Raw genomic sequence first — 20013 nt, forward strand, 5'->3', positions numbered from 1 at the left:
TATATACGAGCTCTAATTGTTGGACAGGTTTAGTTTTTGTTGCTGTTTTGTTTATTTTTTACCAGTCGGAATGAACGGAGAACTGATAATCCTTCCACATTGGCAAGGCCGAGTTCTACCAGGCTAAGTGTCACAATAAAACCATCAAAGATATTCCAGCCTTCTTGGAAATAATAGTAAGGATCCATGGCAATAATTTTCAGAAACATTTCTGCTGTAAAGATCCCAGTGAAAACCTAAGATCAAAACAAAGTTACTCTAATTCCATCAGATAATGATAAAGTAGAATGACATAGTATTTGATCGCAGAACAAAATGTTAATGCTACTTTCCCCATAATGATTCTATTACGAGCTCACATTTGTGTAGTAATGTATAGCTGATAAAAAGGCTCTTATATACTTTATTTCATTTTATCGTTACAGAAATTTATTGTTAGCCATGGACGTGGCTAATGCAGGCAATATAAATATCACTTTACCGGTGCGGAAACAGGTCTTTACGTGGGTGCAATGGTTTCTCAGATATCACACAACTAGAAAATGCCAAAAATTGGACTGGAATGCAAATTTATTTTGAACTAGTATTCCTTCTGTCCCATCAAACTGTCTGCCCCTCCAGACTTTATACAACACAGGTACTGACAAGATCTTGCCCATGATCACTTTTAATTGTCTATAAACATATTCCCCTTCCCTCAAATCAGATCATTATTATACAGGTACATTTATTACTATAATACATGTGTTATATTATCAATTTGTTATGCACGTGAAAAAAATAAATTTACTTCCATAATATAAAAAGCAGACCTTTAAAAATATAAATATTACAACTCAGGATGCTTTACATGTCTTGCTTCTTACCATCAAAAATCTTATACCTCAAAACAAATGTTATGAAAAATACATACATTACTTTAAAGTCTGTTTTCTTTCATCAAATAAAAGCTAATATTCCTAAATTGAGTCAACTGACAAACACTTTAATAATTCATGTTTTTTAAGCACAGAGGAGAAAGAATTAAGTGGCAACCTTTACCAAAAATGGCCTTGCTAATCATATAATACACAAAATATACTAGAGGTTTTCAATATTTGATGGTTTTGATATAGAATGGATGGATAAAACAATACATGCCCTACCTAGCTGCTGGAGGTGGAAAAGCTAAAGACATTTTTGAGATGTTAAATTTTTGCTTATAATGATGATGATGACTAAGCAAAATGAAAAGATCTACTTTTTTTGTTTTTAGTCTTCTACAGCTAGGGAAACTGTGATAATGTCTTTTCAAGAGGTGTGCCCTTAAATTGCTTCTGTATCTTGAAAAATTATAAATATCAATATTGACTTTCCAAGTAGTACTATAGGCCTATATATTGCTCTCTTTCTTAGCTTTTGCTTTGACATTAAGGGCTATTTATTGTTGGCAAAAGTTAAGGTATAGCCAGCTAGCTATAATTCCAATCTTTTGGGAGCCAGGAGGTAAGAAGGTGGTGAAAAGACTGTGTTAAGCTATAAATGGAAACAGTTGCTCAAACAGAAAATTTGAAGATTGAACACATTTACCTTCCAATATGCTTACCAAGTTTCCTACTGTAAGCACATTATTGAAATGTTCCGTCATTGGATAATGCTCCATGGCCATGAAAAGAGTATTTAAGACAATACAGATGGTGATGGCCAGGTCAACAAATGGGTCCATCACGACCAGGTTGACAATATGTTTCACCTTTAACCAATATGGTGAACAGTCCCAGATTAAGAATATGTTGGAAAATTTATACCAACAGGGTGGGCATTTCTGTCTGGATTCTTCAAGTTCTAGATTTAAAAAAAAAAGAACCACCAAAAGATATATTTAATAGATACATATATTTATTTCAGATCCACAAGTCTTTTTTTTCAGTAATCCACACATTTTCATTTGGTACAGAGTCAGCCTCATTTGTATCTAAAAATACTATCGCATTTATTCTTTAGACCTCTGAAGATATTTTTTCAGACATACACATAGGGCAGAGGGAGCAAAGAATAGTTTTTTTTCTTGTATGTATTGACAACATGGCTCAATGATTGGCCTGAAGTGAATGGTCTTTTAAATGAAGTTTTTCCATAGGAAAATGAGTTGCAGAAATGTAGATACTGTGTGTAATCCTATGTTAATGTCTGGCTAAGCTGTCATCCTAAGTCTATAAGAGACAGGGTAGGGTTTGATATGAGCCAAGAATCATCTTTTAAATTTGTTTTTGTTCTGTGAAATGACCTGCTCCTCTCCTCCAATCTTGAGAGTATTTTGGATGGCGTTGAAGTCCTAAGCCTAATGGAACAAAAGAGAGGGTCACTGTGACTAATAAGATTAGGAACCTCTAACAAATGCTTTATTCCACATTTTCAAAGAATTATCACACTGGAAAACATTCTTTAGATTTCCAATATCATTGCATTTAAGTAACGTTTTTAAAGTTCCGAGAATATATGAGCAGGTGTAACAAATAATAAATCTTAAATAATACCTATTATATTCTCTTTCTAACATACTGTTTCCAATTTACAAATAGAGATATTTGTTTCAAGTGAGAAAATATAAGTTTACTGAAAATAATTGAACGATAATGGGATGGGTAACAAACCTTCTACTGTATTTGTTAAAATGCTGGCTATACTCATTGCTCTTTGCCTTTGGGAAGGATCTTCTAGAAAGTCCATGGAAACATGGAAAGAACTTGACCTCTTCCTCATCTCAGTTTCGGTGGTTGTTCCCTATAAAGAAAATTCTAATGTATTAAATGATTAACTTGAGCAATATGATAAGCAAATAACCAGATGTGACACAGTGAATTTCATGAAACACATGCATCATGCACTTTCATATTTAGTTGGTGATGGCAGATATTGCTGACTTATTGTATCATTAACCTGGAATATCCAAACTGTCAACCATTCAGTCATACAGCAAAAACTGAGTTTTTTAACCCTCTAATTTCATAATTTTATGAGACATGATGTAATTTTGATATAGTTAATAAATCTATTGAGAGCCATATTTAACAGTTAGCACTAGTTCTGAACTACTAGTAAAAAAATAATAACTTGAAAAGTCATATAAATGATCAGGCATTTTATGTTGAGAAGGTAGCCATTTATTCTTAAAGAAATACAAACGATTACAACACATGTAGCTGCCATCTCATTATCTGTACACAAGACACAGATGGTCATTGACAACACAAACTGTATGTTAAAAAAGTCACACATGCTGCATGGACAACAGTTTCATCCAGGGTACCAAAGCAATAAGTCATCTAACTCTGACTTAGTCATGCCTCATCATGCTGATATATTTCCAAGTGGTTTCACAGTCTAATAAGAGGCAGCATGTGTGTAGAAATTCCTCATCCTGTATACATTCACAAAAACATAACATACGTTTGTACACAGACAATTCTTTTATCTGTCTGTATTAACAATTTATTTGTGTCTCATCATTTAGATTCATTTTGAGAAGACTTATATCAGCATTTATTTTTTAGAAAGACAAATGTGAATAGTAGAAACTTCAAGATAACAATGAAGCTATCTATTGAGGCACAGTGTTCTTGAAAATCTTCTAAAATAAGGCAGAGCTATATTGAAGAATCTGTTGGAAAGATTTATTATACACCCTTTATACTTAAACATAGGAATCATTCATTTACTTTTATACCAAACTTTAGAGGATGGCCTGCTATCTAATCTCAGCATGGGTATATAGCAAATCCTCCAACTGGAGGCAGTAATTTATGATTGTGTCTAATTTATTCTTAGCAAATTTAATAATTAAATGCATTCGGTGTTATGCAAGACTGTTGAGGCCTTAAGTTTTAGTTGGTTAGTCTATTAAAGGTATTACAAGATGCAGGTGCATTCGCAGCTTGACCAACCAGGAATCATTCTCAAAGGTTCCATTCTGTAGAAACACTGGCTGGTGCAGCAATAATGGGCCAGCCATGCCTGAACTATTTAAAACTTCCTTACATTGTCATCAGTAGCTGGCTTATCTATTATCACCTCTGGCAGAAGCTGTCCAACAGGCGATGTAGGAACTGAAGGTCCACCAACCAAGGAAACCACACCATTGCAATCCACAGTGCTGTGCATCTTCCCATTCACTGGAAACACTGCCAGCATCCGGGAAGACCTACTGGTCTGACTCAGGTTACTGTTGCGCCGCTCTCCATGTCGTCGGGGCACAAACAAGGAGTCTCTCCGGCTCTCATTATCCTCAAAGGTGCTGTGCTCATCATCAGCAAAGTCATTCTCTGATCCCACATCCTTTGCTCGCCCTCTAAAGCTGAAAAGGCTTGTTCTGCTATTTCGCCTTGGAGAAAATAGGGAGCCACGGATGCTCAACAAAGACTAGAAGTTTGAAACCAAAAAAAGTACAAGCATATTAATATAGACATTTGAAATGTGCTTTTATTTTGCAAAATTAAGTTGAAGGAGATTCAGTATTCATAACAGGATGTGATTTGTTCCTTTTCATTAACATTCTCATTTTATGTGCTCAAATTAAATTGGTTTTATAAGAAATTTCTAGACCTTGAGATTTTGAATGGGGAGAAGGATCACAATTTAAAGACACTGAAGAAAACTCAAACCCTGAACCAACATTTTCAAGTTCAAAAGCAAACATCCTTAGCACATTACTTTGGACACCATAAACATTCAATAAACATTGGCAGCGTGACCTTCACAAGGCCTTCACAAGGCCACATTATTGCTCTTTCCTTCAAGGAATTCCAACATTTTTCACAAATTGTTTTAGCGCATCTATCTAAAATCACTTTAAATTAATTATTACCCCTATTTCATCTATAAAGCACAGACTTCTGAAATTCAGAGTCATGTGCTTTTTGATAAAGCATATCACAACTGAAGTTTTCAGAAGCACGAATGCTGGTTTATAAAGAAGTTAGGGGGAAAAGGCAACATAAAATAACCAAAAAAAGTACTGATCAGCTAGCCCTACATCCAAATTTTTTTTTTTTCATTAAAAAGGTCAAGGAACAGAAAGATTAAATGTCATTAGTTTCAACAGGTATCAGCAGATAGTATCAGGAGGAGAATCCAGTCTTCTGAATTTCAACCCAGTGTTATCCCAACTACACAAAGCTGCAGACTTACATATATGTGGAGTAAAATTTTCTCATAGCTATGTAAAGAAAGGGTAGATTTAAATATAAGAAACATGGCAGTCAATTCAGTTGATGATAATTCATAAATCTGGTTTAATTCTCCCCCTCTTCAGTGTTCTGATTTTCAGTCATGCATCAATGAACTCAGCAGTGCCGTACCTGGTGTGGGGAGGAGTACCTCTTTTCATATGTCAATCGATTCCCTTCGATGGAGAAGCGAAACCCTTTCCTTCTGATGCTGTCTTCAGACTCAGATTTATGGAATTCATCCTCATCTTTCTCTTCCCCACCAGACTGCTCTTTCTGTTTTCTTTTCTTTCTCCGATTTCTTCTTTCCTTAGCACTCTTGGAACTCAACTTGGAGGCTTCAGATGAGCTGTCGGAGAGCCCACCTGCGGCGCTAGGTTCTCTGGAATGCTCTGAGGCAGTTACAGCTGCTGCCTGCTACATTAAGGAGAAATGATTTTAGTATGGCATTAGAGAAGACTTTATCTTCTTAAGCTCAAGTGTTTGCATAACATTTAAAAAACACATTTAACCTGCTGAAGCTGATCTTCCGTAGAAGCAGCTCTGTCTGCAAGTAATACATGGGACTTTTCCCCCTTTCTATCTAACGAAGGCTTTCACGGTTAACGTGGTTTTATCTCTGTTAACATTTATTATGTTTATATTATGCTGTACAGGCCACATATTCAAAAGGACCAATCAGGCATCAATAAGAACATAAACTCATATTACTTTTTGGGATTTGAATTACTCTAAAAATTGGTATTTAATTAGCACTGTCTTCTCTGAAAAAGAAACTGTGGCATGGAAGAAAAGTTATTGACTTACCTGAGCTCATACCCAAAAGGAGTAGGAATGAGATAAAGAGCTGAGGTCCTCTCCCCAGTTATTGAAGTTGCATTATCAAAATATTATCAATGAAGGTGGTAAAATCCCTTTCTTGCCCTACCCCCCCCATAATCTTCTAACCAGAACACTGGAGAAAAGAGTCAACATTTTCCACTAAACAAGACAAGACATTTAGTTCTCCAAATACCAACCCCAGCTTCTTTCACTCAGCACCGGTTCTTGCTGGATACGTGGGCATGGAATGAAAACAATGCTTTTGATCATAGCTTATACTGGTGCTCAGTCAGTACGTTTTGATATTACCTTTGTTCCCAGAGTGCCCTCAATACAAGGACTCTTGCAAATAAATTAATATTTCCCAAACAGCTTTATTCTAAAGTAAAATCAATGAGCTTTATGTTAAATGAAAAGCGTGAGAGAATATAGAAGTGATAGCACGGGCATTTCATTGTACAATGAGTATCAACACCTCTCTATAAGAACAAGAAATCCTTAGATCACCTGGTCTCCATAAAATTGGTGACTTTCATATGCCTACTGAATGTTGCTTTGTCATAGAACATTATATTATTTCATCACTTCCTCATTTATTATACAAGGCAATTAAGTCACATTAAAAACAATATATTTTTGGTTAAAGAAAAGACTAGATTATCTTTTAAGAGCCAGATGAACATCTTTATATATAATAACCAACACATTTTTTTTTCCCAAGAAAAGATGACTTCTTAGGATTTTCTCCTATACCCATTCAGTGTTTTTTCCTCGAGAAGACTCAGAATCACATTTTCCCTTTTAAAAATCTTAAAACATTAAAATAGCATGAGAGGGTTCCACTGTGGTCAATATTGCAGACATCTTAGAAAAAAAAACGAAACTAAATGATCTATAGATGATCAAAATGTAGAAATTATTACTAATCTGCCATCATTACCAGTTTCTCTTAAGTGGAGTCAGTTATCTGTCTCTCACTTTCTCTCCAGTGTTTTTGCAACAACCAAAACAATAAAAAAGAATTGTACCATGAGACAGGACATATTTGATTTTGATGAATTTACCTGAGCTGCCTCCTGTTGCTTTTTAAGCTGCTCAAGCATCTGCTGAAATTCAGCCTCTTTCTGTTCTGCCTCTTCCAAGGTGGCCTGATTCTGTTCCTCATAGGCCATGGCCACCACAGCCAGGATCAAATTTATCAGGTAGAATGAGCCCAAGAAAATGACCAGCACAAAAAATATCATGTATGTTTTTCCAGCAGCACGTAATGTCTGAAAATAAAAACATTAGAATTATTTTTTCAGTATTATTTCACTGACTAGTGGCTTTAACTTTTACTTGTGTGTCATGTAGGACCCTTGACATAAATAATAATTATGATGGTCACACCCCCTTCTGCCTCCTTGACTGTTTCTTTAACCTCATCCTTTTCCTTCTCCTCTAACTCATGCATTTACATTCAGATCTCCTGGAGGGAATTCTTGGATGCACCAGGAATAAAATGGAATCAAACGAAATACCATAGAGATTCCATCAAAGAGCTGAGCCTGTGATAAAAGTCAAGGAAGACATCAAAGTTATCTTTCTATATCTGCTTATTGATTTTCATCACCTGCCACCTGAGGAATAATATTTGAGTGGGCACATGGAGCTGAGGGGAAGGTGTGCCTTCTGTTTGAGAGGACCTGTGTCTGGAAATGGTGGAAAATAAGTTTTGAGCCAAAGGGAAATGAGAGGGAATTGCTATCCTGTCATCACTATGCTTAATATGTGTTATAATCAATAGGATAAAGAAATTCAAATCTCCCAATTTCAAGTTCTGTTCCTTCTGCTATATTATGCTGTGATTTGGAAGTCTGCACTAAGGTGTTTTTCTTATATGTTTCTACTTAAATGCAGTATGTATCTCTTCAGGTTCTCACCAGTTGATAAAGATTTTCCCAGAAGTCCTGAGTCATCAGTCGAAACAGAGACAAAAAAGCCCAGCTGAAGGTATCAAAGCTTGTGTAGCCATAATTAGGATTTCTACCAGCTTTCACACACATATATCCTTCTGGACATTGGCTATAAATGGGACAAGAGAAAGTATACGAAGTTCTGTTGTCTTTTTATTCCGATAGCATGCTATACTTATAACATTGTCTAGCCAGGAAAATTGGCTGTTTCAAGGGATGGAAGTTATCACAAGAGATAGAGCATGATAAATAATATACATTTCCCAACTTCTGACAACATAATTTTACTAGCCACTTGATGTCATCATTAAAATATTACCTAGCATTTTAAATAATATTTTACAAAACTACTTTCTGTTGATAATTAGCATTTTAACATATTCTAGTTCATTTTCTCTACTGGGAAGCCTCTAGAGTCATCTTCTAGTTCACACATACTCATCTAAGGGACACAGCATTAAAGCAAAAGTATTATTCCTTGTTTTATGAAACATAAAAACTTGCCTAACCTTTAAATAATCCCTCACCTTAGAGGTAGCCTGAATTATAGCAAATAAGTATTAATAAAGTATACACACATACACAAACACACACAGATTATTGGCTTACCCTGCATCAGAGCTGTTTCCACATAGTAAGGCATCCAAAAGACCCTCCAGAAAATAATGATACCCTGTTTAGGGAAGAGTAAGTCATATGATGAGTATTTGCATTACACTGCAAAATGAAAGCAAGATGAGGCCCCAACTTTTAGGATTCATAGAATGATTTAAAATATGTTATATAATTCCCTGAAAGACATTGGGATTTGCCATTTCATTTCTCCCTCAAGATACTAGATATTATAGTCAGGGGATTGATTACTTAAGAGAAGAAAGCATTTGTTCTTTATAAGTATAAAATTAGCGATAATTTAGGTGCTAACCTAAAAATTTAAAAAGCATCAAATGTTTTTTTCTATACCCTCGTGAAAAATGAAAATTTCATTCTGTAAAAATAGATAAGCATGACAGAGATTCCTTTGTTTTTCAAAATAGCCACATATTTGAAAACAAAGGGATTATATATTTTCTCTCTACTATGTTTTTACACACTATTTATAAATGTTTAACAGTTGATTATGATTTGCATTCTATCAACTTCCAGATATATTCTGCTTACAGTAAAGGTGCATAAATCAGGTCAGCTACTAAAAGAAATGAAACAAAAAATAATGTTAAATAGTAAAGCTAAAATAATTACTAGAGGTGAATACTATAGTATCTCAAAGCTTTCTTTTGCTGGCAAATTCTTTAGATTCTTTTAATATCCAGTTGAAGTGTCACTTCTGTGAATTGTTCCTTGATATTCTCTATTTCCTGCCCACTAAAGATTGGCAAAATTAAGAACTCCTCTCACTGTGTTACCAGTAATATGTAGCTACTTATATTATTATTAAACTCATTGTCCTATATTGTAATTATTTGTTTATAAAAATTATTACTCCTTGAAAGAAAGTCTAATCATTGATTATTTCCATATTACTATTGTTGGGACTCAGGAATCTATCAATAAATTTTATTGAATAAATAAGGACAGGGAAGACAAAAAGAGAAATGTAAGGAATTAAATCATCATTTGAAAAATGTATTCGAATATAGTTGACAATGTTACATTAGTTTCAGGTGTACAACATAGTGATTCCATAAGTGTATACACTATGCTGTGTTCACAAGTGTAGCTACCTTCTGTCCTGATATATTGCTATTATAATATCATTGACTGTATTCCTTATGTGGTGACTTTTATTTCTGTGACTTATTCATTCCATAATTGGAAACCTATATCTCCCACTCCCCTTCACCCATTTTGCCCAACCTGCCACTCCTACCCTTCTAGCAACCATCAGTTTATTCTCTGTATTTATGCTTTTTGTTTATTTATTGTCATTGTTTTTGTTTTTGTTTTTTTTTTTTTAGATTTCACTTATGTGTGAAATCAGATGGTATTTGTTTTTCCTCAGTCTGATTTATTTCACTTAGCATAATACCCTCTAATTGCACTACTGAGTACATACTCAAAGAAAGTGAAAACACTAATTTGAAAAGATATATGTATCCCTATGCTTATTGAAACATTATTGATAGTAGCCAAGATATGGAAGCAGCCCAAGTGTCCATCAATAGATGAATGGATAAGGAAGATGTGTTGTGTGTATACACACACACACGCACACACACACAATGGAAATATTACACAGCTATAAAAAAAGGATGAGATCGTGGCATTTAAATAATCATTTTTTTAAGAAAAAAATTTTTGGATTTTGTAAAAAGAAATATTTCCTAGATGTTAAATTTTCAGAGAAATTTGTTCTATGCATAGTTCTATAAGGGATACAAAAACCACATAATGGGAAATAACTTTCATTTCCAATGTCTTACTTCTTTGAACATAGACAAGAAAATTTAGACAGAATTCCTTTATTTTTAATTAAAATTAAATGAAGTGAAAAATATGAGAGTTTCTGGATGAATTCTTGATATCAGGTATTTATAAATGAAGTTTTAACCATTAAAGTCAATGATCTAGAAGCTTAATCTGAAGAAAATACAACTTTCAGTCATAATATTTATCTTTAATTGTAATAAATTTAATTTTCTATTACTTTCAAAGATAAACATTTTATTTGTATTTGCATTTATTTAATTAATTTATTTATTTATACAAAATATTTAATATAATTTATTGTCAAGTTAGCTAACATACAGTGTATATATACAGTGTGCTCTTGGTTTGGGGAGTAGAATCCCGTGATTCATCACTTACATACAACACCCAGTGCTCATCCCAACAAGTGCCCTCCTCAATGCCCATCACCCATTTTCCCCTCTCCCCTGTCCCCCCAACAGCCCTCAGTTTGTTGTCTGTATTTAAGAGTCTCTTACGGTTTGCCTCCCTCTCTATTTGAAACTATTTTTCCCCTTCTCTTCTCCCATGTATTTGTATTTGCATTTGATTTAAAACAATCTATTCAACAAATGGATTATCGTTAGGCAAAATGGTAAGTATGGATTTTTAGAGCTGAAAATAAATCTGATATTTATGATTTCTTTTACTTTGACTCTAAGAGAAATGGAGTCCAAGTACATATTCACTAGAGAATAAACCTTAAATGACATCTTCATAGTCAGTTCCTTGATCTTAGCCAAGAGAAAAAAATAACAGATTTCAGGGAGTTGATGACAGCAGTAGACTTATTGGCATCATATGAGTGAATAAAGAACAATTTTATGTATTGCTTTGGCACACAAATTCTTAACCTAGAGGTTTCCAACATGTGCAAATTACTTGTTGGCATATCACTAATGTCATGAAAGAGTTAATCTGTATGAATCAAGGCATTTTATATATCTACAATTATAAAAAGATACTGATTTGTTTTTAAAATTATGCTGTCATTACTTTAAGAATTATCCAACTACCAGTAATTTTTTATGACTAAGTCTACTTGTTCCACACAACCAATCACTAAGATTTTCTTTCTTTGATTTTTTTGTTAAGTATTACTCATCTCCTTCAAATAATAAACACCCATCTAAAGTCTAAGTTTCATATATTTAATATTTTTCTTTAAAAAGGACATTCCTTTTTCCTGTGAATCATGTTCTGTCTCTGCTCTTGTAACATTGCTACTGGCAAATACTAAAACCAAATAAAAGAGAAAATTTTACTTACTTTCTTTGCAGCTGAATTCTTTAGTCTCCCATATAATGATATAACAGAAAATGGCACTTGGAGTCAAAATTAGAATAGTTATCAATAAAATAATTAAAGGTATGTGCAAACCAATGGTCAGGTGATTACGAGATCACAACCTGCTATGCAATCATTTTAAGAAAATCTTTCATGCCTTGGTGGAAGGCAGGTCAACAATGAAAAAATAAATCTACATAACAATAATTCTTACTTGAATCTTGAATATACGATTTCCAGTCAAACTCAGTGTGAGTTTCATTGACAAGTGTGCCATTGTAATTCATGGTTACATTCTTCTCTATAGTGTGTTCCTCCAGGGAAGCATTGGTAGGAGGCCATTGTACACATTTATTCCGCAGGTTGCCCATGAACAGCTGCAGCCCAATCAGTGCAAACACGCTCAGACAGAACACAGTCAGGATCATGACATCGGAGAGCTTCTTCACTGACTGGATCAGGGCCCCCACGATGGTCTTCAGGCCTTAAAGAAAGAAGGCTATGACTATGAAGACTTAGAACACTGGAAATAACAAAAGGCCCACACAGTTTTCTTGAAAACATAGATTCCATGCATAAATTTGAAAATAATTGCAATGCCAGTGGAAGAACAACACTTCCTGGGAGGCTGAAGTGCTAAGGAAATGAACTCCAGAAACATAAAGATCCAAACAACGAAATGAAGATCATCTTCCATTATGTCGAGAGAGAATAATGGGAGGTTTATGGTCTTCATGAAGGGTTTTGTATTTCTCCATTTTGCTAATGAAACTCACCCCATACTTTCATTAGGGTTAGTTATCCATTTTAAAACAAGTTACCTGAATACATATTTTACAATGCCTATTTATAAGTAGGAAAAGTTTTGCTATAACTCGGGAGGAGGTTTAGGATATAATTGGACTTGAAGATAATAAATCCTCCGTACAGACTCATGCTATTCTTCATTATCTCATTTCCTTGCCTTTTAAAGCATTATTAGGATTTACATTGTACATACAACATCATCAATACCTACAATGAACAAGAAATTACAAATTGGTACATTCAGTTGGGACCCAATCCCTGGTACAACTGACAATGGAGAGAAAAATACATGACATCTCTAAGGGCAAATCACACATGGACTATATACTGCATTATCTCATGCTAAACTCCTACGCTGATAAAAAGTGAAAAAACATAAAAACTTATGTCCACATAATAAGAATCATTTCTTATAAAACACTTGATTTTGATAATGATTTTGATTATTTTATTATGACTCCTGAATTTCTGTAATGTTGACTGTCAAGCAAAGAAGATGTTGCTGAAAAGACATGATGGATCGGCCCCGGGTGTTTAACCTAGCTCTCACCTGGAATGACTGAAATTGTTTTCAGGGCTCGGAGAACTCTGAATGTTCTCAACGCTGAGACATTGCCCAGGTCCACGAACTCTGTCACGTATCTGTAATAGGGAGTTCACACACAGACACAATAACAGGATACAAAGAAAGAGCTGTAGGTACAAGGAGCCTTATGGTTCACACCAATCACTCCTTACCTGGAGTTACAGAAATAGTTTTCAAAGCTCTCAAGACTCTGAAAGTTCGAAGAGCTGAAAAATTGCCTAGGCTTACAAATTCTGTTACATACCTGTAGAATTAAATCAGAGTTATTCAAGATTTAGGCAGGATTTATATTATTTGCTTGGGTCTTTTATAAAGACCTTCTTGGTGATTCTAAATGATAATATCGTATGTAGCAATTTAGAAATTAGAGTCAATTGCTATGGTTTTCTTTACTCACATCATTTAAGGCCGTTTGCTGTACGTAAACTTCATAAAGTGTATAATCCTGTTGCTATGTTGGCTAGCAATATAATCAACATCTTGTGTAACTGAGGAGAATTAAATCAATAGAAAATTAAATCTTGGCTGTTGTTTTAGGGTTTCAGTTAGAATGAACTATGTGAAATCACCTAAGAGAAATTTAGGCAGGAAAAGGCAGATTGCTTTACTATCTGTACATGAAAAGGTTTTCCTAGTGTAACTCCTAAGTGAAAGTTAGGCAAGTTCAGAACAAGATCTTATGATCTGCTGTTATTGCTACTTTGTTTTCAAAAAACAGTTGTCCCAATATGCTGTCTTTTGAACGGTGGCCCAAGGGAATGGTGAAGAGTTGGCTCATCTGGACTAGACATGGAATTAAAGATGAGACAGGCAGCATTTGGAGACCTCAGTATGTCATTCCTACTTCTGATCCTATCTACCTCGCTGTGCCTGTAGGAGGCCAAGAAGTCAGCTCCTGAAGGAACGCTGAGGGCAAGTGGGCATGGGCCACCATCCTCCACACATATTTCACCTACTTCCGAATGGCCTTCGATTCCTTTTCTGAATCTCTTCTTCCTTGGGGAAGTTTACCACAAGAAAAAACAAGGACAGGGATGAAGAAATTGTGCATATTACCGAGTGTATCTGGATGGGAGATGAGGATAAGAAGGTTTATGTAGAGGGTAATGAGATGAAGAAAATCATAAAGGGAAAGAGGAGAAGAAGAAATGGGATCAGGTGAGGAATAGGAAGAGACAGAATGTGTCTGCTCATAAGTAAAGATCAATTTGCTGATGAAATAATAATTTACTATATTAAATACATAATATATTAAGGACCTCATTTTTTCTATTAGTTTGATCTGTCAGAAATTTTGGATGCTCAGAGATAGTTATATTATTCTACCAAACTAATAAAAGAAGACAGAGAGAATACGTAACACGGGTAAGCTCAGTGAAAATTTGTGCAGCCAACAGAGTGGTTTCTGACTCTAATTTTTAAAAGCCATTTTCACAGATGTATTCTGAATACACCTGTGCCTTCAAATTGTGTGCATGTGGGAGGGACTTGTGTGTCTGTTGAACAAGTGGCATGTATGAAATCTGCTGACATATTTCTTACATGTGGAAATTGTAACTTCAACCACTGCAGAGGCTGTGTGCCCAAGTGAAATGTCACTTGGACCTCTGTTGTGCTAAACAAAATCAGGAGCTTAAACGTATACATCACACCAAAATATTTTTTGGTTAAAGCAAGCTTAGTCTTTAAAAACATAAGCACTCATAGAAAGCCCAACCATATTCTGCCTTGAAGATTCAAAAAGGCACTTACGCAAATGTAATGACAGTGAAGTCGAGCCAGTTCCATGGGTCCCGAAGGAAAGTAAAATCTTCTAAACAGAAACCCCTTGCAATAATTTTTATAAGTGATTCAAAAGTATATATTCCTGTGAAGGTGTACCTGGAGGCAAGCATCCAAAAAAGACTTGATAAAGCAATAATTTTCTTTTATAGCATATCAATTTCTTATCACTCTGTCAGTGGAAGAGATGAACATTAAAAAAGGGAATCTAAGTAGGTGGATGTTATTTTCATGAAAATAAAACATATCCCTAAATTTAAATTCCTTCCCTCCCATACGAAGAGTTGTTTTTTGAGGGTCCTAAAAGCGGAGTGAGAAATACAAGCTGTATGAAGTCTATGTGGCTACTGCCTGAAATGTCTTGGTATTGACATAAGTGAATAGAACCTCCTGAGAATTATCCAGTACATTCATGTAATGGAGTAGCCAATCAATACTATTGCAGAAGCATAAAATGATATTCCTTTAGAAAGTAAAAAACTAATTTCAATCATGTTTAATGAATGAGAGAACATTGACAAATTAGCAAGTCTTGTGATTTTCCCTTTCTAGAAAATAAGACAGTTCACTAGCTTGGAAAAAGGATTTTGTTAACATCCGATAGGATAATTCTAGGGTCTTATGAGGTAAAAATTTAATTTAGAATAAAATGTTGGGCTAATTCAGAAATGTACATGTTTCCAAAGTTTTAACCTTCTACTCAGAAGTTAGAGAATAAAATCACAGAAACCAGTGGGACCGAAGACCTATGGGTCTAACATGTTAACTTCAACACCTTAGGAATTCTTTGTATATAAATTTTATTACATCCTGTTTGGATCTCTGTTTCTCTTATAATTAGCTCCAACCTGGAAGTGTCCAGGTAGAGAAGAGGCTCTTGGGAATACCCTCATGGTTGTTGTTTTCAGGGTCAACAGCCACAGAGCAAAAGAGGTTACAACCTGGGCAGGATGAAGAGCCCCAGCAGAAATTAACACAAATCCAGCCTCTCTGCCATAGAGGTAACCCAGAACAGAGTCATCAGTGCAGTTAGTAATGCTTTTAGTTTCCACAAACACTACCCTTTCACTTCAGTTAGTTTAACCCTCAGTTTAAATGGAATTTTCAAGTTGTAAAACCCCAAATTTGGGGATTTTTTTTTCAGCGAATTTTTTGATGACAGCACTTGAAACTGATTTAGGCCTGACAAGAAGTAGATGTGCCTGATGGAAATGAAAACCCAACGAGGATCAACATTGTCTTCTCACGGCATGTGTGACATTCCCTTGTAAATTCTGAACTCAGTGAATTCATCTGGAAATTTAATTGGAGTCAAGGTTTACCATATTGGCTCTCTTCTGCAATTGCTTTCATCACATTTGCTTTGGCCACTGTAGATCCTAAGGAAATATGGTGAGTGTCTGAGAATATTGGCCTTCTGATAACCATCAAATACAGGTGAAAGACAGATATTAGATCCAACAACACCAGCAGGCCTGAAAGCAAATGTCATTTGTCTTCCTGCTTTGTACTTGTGCCTAGAGATGGCTTTAATAAAAATATTCTTCAGTTTTATTTAGAAGGTACACTGAGGCATGGTTTCAAAATCTGTATCTATATATAGATATAAATATACATGTCTATATGTCTACATATCTATATAGTCATATCTATAACACACACATACACATAGTAGGTGGTTTCAACATAAATTGAACTTACTCTACATTCTTTGTCCAGTCAGGAGGATTACTCATTGTCATAAACACACAGTTCGTCAAAATAGTGCACATAATTAGCATGCTGAATAATGTAGATTATTGTTAAGGAACACGCAAAAGAAAATCCAAATCCACATATTATATTATATAAAACAAACATTGAAAGATTAAACTGCAGTTTAGCCAGGATACAGTGACTAATACACTGTGGGTAATTATCTAATTTCTTTAAATTTCAGTTTTGTCATTTGCAAAATGTGGGTAATAATATCAACCCTCAGAGTAGTACTATAGATTAAGTGAGATAGTGTACAGTGTGTTGTATAGATTAAGTGAGATAATGTATAATGTTTATATAAGTATAAAGTATTGTTTTGATACTATTACTGAACCAATATATTTGCCTCCCAGAGGAGTTTAGTGGGAAAGCTGTGCAAAGTGGAGTGGTACAGTTTTTGGGCAGAGAAGCCTGATTTGAATTAATTCAGGTGCCTAAAATAGCAAATTGTTAAGGAAGGCACATATAAGCAATACTGTAATTTCTTAAGTACATATTATATATATATTTTTTTTTATGTAAAAAAACCCCACGTAGTCAGAGTACAGCATGGTCCTGGGTCAGGTTGCTCTATTTTGACTGAGTTTGAACAAGTTCAGCAGTACTGAATACAAGTAGAAGTGAAAATCCCCAAAGGCCAGGACTTAATGTGACATGAATGTAATTAAAATTCAACATAAAAGTGATCTTGGGCAATTCACTCAGCCACTCTTGCCACGGAATCTTATGTCTCCAGTGACTTTCATACAAGGTAGCTAATCAAGTGTAGACTTGGCCGGTTTCAGGTGCAGATGAAATTTGTTAAAATGTGGAAGGTTCTTGGAACAGGCCTATATATTAGTAAATATGATCCAAGTGTTAGCTAAAACAAATGACTAAGACATAACAGAGCTGAAGGGGACCTTGAAAAAAACAACTAGTCTAATCACTATATTTCAGAAATCAAAGACATAAGGCCCAAGCTCTAGGGAAATTAGATAACTTGGCTGAGGACTAGAACACAAGTGTCCTGCCTTCATATCCAATATTCTTTCCACTACAGTTAACTGCCCAAATAAAAATTTTCCAGAAGTGAAAAAGGAAGTTTTCATCAAATGACCACATGATGGCACTAGGAATACAAACTAGGATAAGGTAACCTCCATAAACATAAGAACCTTGAACATATTATTTGTTTCAAATCTTCTAATAATTAAAAATGGCATATTTATGCCACTAAGGAATCTCTTGCCATCAGGTTAAAAGTAGAAATGACCTTTTCAGTTTTATAATCTTTTTTTTTTTTTAAAAATCAGGTATCATGCATTTATGAAAATTACAACAGTATTTCTACATTTATCATCACCAAAGCCATCAAATGAGACATAATCAGAAATAAAGTTTTTGCCAATGATATGAATACCTAAATTTAGTTGGAGTCCTTTTTAACACCATTGGAAATTGCAAAGTCAAATCCCTAAAGATCGTTTGGTAATACAATCTCAGCTTCTTTCATTAACTTCCAGAGTCGTTACTAAGCAATCCGTTTTACATGACAGAGTCATAATTCAATGACTTACATTTGAAATTCAGCCAATATTTCCGTATTTCCTTGTGAATTTCATTTGGAAAGTTCAAGAATTAACTAAGTATTGGCCAAAGCTGCCTGAAATTCTCCCATAGAAAATATACTTAAAGGTTTATTCTAAGGTAAACTAAAATGCTTTATCTAATAGGTATGTCTAAACTTGGCTCTAGAAATATATTTCTCTGTTATTAAATGATTACTTATTGTAAATTCTACATAATCACAAATTTTGTGGTAAAGATGGTAAAGATACATACGGCCATCTAAAATTAGATTTGTAAGACTCGATCCATACAAGTATTTTTAGGAAGATATATATATCTGTATATAAAGTGTTAAAGGCTAGGTATAAAGGTTTAGGAAGATATATATATCTGTATATAAAGTGTTAAAGGCTAGGTATATATATTTGAAAGATAAATATATATATGCATATATATATATGCATATATATAATGTTAAAGACTTTGTAAGTTTCAGTGACATCTCTATGACCAATAAACTGTAAGAATAAGGCTTATATGACAAAAGATACAAAATGAGAGTAATAAAAGCCACAGAACATGGACATTTCCCAAGCTAATTTTATATTTAGCTACAAAGCACTTATAGATTACACACATAGTTACTATTGATCACTTCAAAAGGATATGAATGTACCAAAATCTTAATAGCTATTTTCCTAAGAGGATTGAAGGGAGTTAAAATGTACAGGGCAGAGGTGGCACTGAACCGGAAGATGGCCTTCCCTTTATTCAATACTATAAAAGTCTGTAAGACAGGAACACAACATACAAGTATAAAAGTATAAACCATTTAAACTCTATTGCCTACTTCTGTTATTTGTCATAATGAATTATTCCAATGTTGCAGCTTTTAATGTACACCATGCAGACAAACAGTCACTTTTACAGGACCGTTAGAATCCTTTAGAGAGGACATTCAATGGTGTCATCTACCTTTTACCTGATACTTACCTGCAATTTTATCATACATAAGGTATTTGGTCAAGAGAATTGGTTTATTTTGTTAATATCGTAAACATCTGACTTGAATGAAAGTCTTAAATGGGTGCGTATTTCATTTCTTTCTAAAATTCTTAAGACACCACATTTCTTTATAGTGATTTCAGCTTTCCCAATTTGAATATCTTGAAAATTAATCCTATAGAATGCAAAATCATTCAATAGAACTAGTACTTTTTTCAAAGTTATTTTTTAACCATTTATTCTTAAAATAAATCTTATCATCTATTGGTAATAGGAAATAAAAACAGCCACCATAAGACCTGCTCTTGAGCTAGATGGACACAATCCAATAATTGATTTTTGGAAGCCAAGCTCCTTGGAGAGTATCTGTTGACTGGGAGTGCTAAATTCTGTATTGGGATTTCTGAGTTAGCTGACACATTGAATTCTAATCCCAATTGACTGCTCATCTCATGTAGTGCTTTTTTAGTATGGAGGAAAAGCTCAAAGCCCCTGAAGAATTTAGGATCCGTGAACGTGAATGGAATTGCATTCCAAAAATTAGATATATTTGAGAGCAATTAGCAGTGTTCAGACAAAAAAAATAAATAAATAAAGTAACAACATACAATAGCATAAATAACATAATGAAGGATTCTGACTCAGTGTTTCTTAAGGCATTTACCAATAATAACATAACATAAAATTTACCCTCCTAATCATTTCTAAATGTATTGTTTGGTACTGATTTTTAAAAAGAATGTATTATATGGCTTATTATAGTAAAGTACCTTAGCATCTTTTAAATCTAATTAGTTCAATAAAAATT

The 20013-nt window shown here is 34.3% G+C and overlaps 1 protein-coding gene across 3 annotated transcripts in view; it reads right to left on the reverse strand.

Annotated features, from left to right (window-relative positions):
• LOC112861247 (sodium channel protein type 1 subunit alpha) overlaps window positions 1–20013 on the reverse strand; it is a 134123-nt gene that overhangs the window by 51589 nt on the left and 62521 nt on the right. The window contains exons 3-15 of one of the 3 annotated variants that reach the window (XM_086718807.1): window positions 18867–18987; window positions 16593–16680; window positions 14862–14990; window positions 13074–13165; window positions 11931–12200; window positions 8591–8654; window positions 7949–8090; window positions 7091–7297; window positions 5337–5621; window positions 4102–4398; window positions 2634–2763; window positions 1586–1824; window positions 63–236 (exon numbers count right to left, since the gene is read on the reverse strand). In XM_086718807.1, coding sequence (XP_086574933.1) covers window positions 63–236; window positions 1586–1824; window positions 2634–2763; window positions 4102–4398; window positions 5337–5621; window positions 7091–7297; window positions 7949–8090; window positions 8591–8654; window positions 11931–12200; window positions 13074–13165; window positions 14862–14990; window positions 16593–16680; window positions 18867–18987 — 2238 coding nt within the window. Of the gene's footprint in view, window positions 1–62; window positions 237–1585; window positions 1825–2633; window positions 2764–4017; window positions 4399–5336; window positions 5622–7090; window positions 7298–7948; window positions 8091–8590; window positions 8655–11930; window positions 12201–13073; window positions 13166–14861; window positions 14991–16592; window positions 16681–18866; window positions 18988–20013 lie in introns of all 3 variants that reach the window. The other 2 variants (XM_086718806.1, XM_086718805.1) reach the window with 2 other exon arrangements.

Source organism: Puma concolor, chromosome C1, assembly GCF_028749965.1.
Source record: "Puma concolor isolate L17-30 chromosome C1, mPumCon1.1.hap2, whole genome shotgun sequence".
Taxonomy (NCBI): Eukaryota; Metazoa; Chordata; class Mammalia; order Carnivora; family Felidae; genus Puma; species Puma concolor.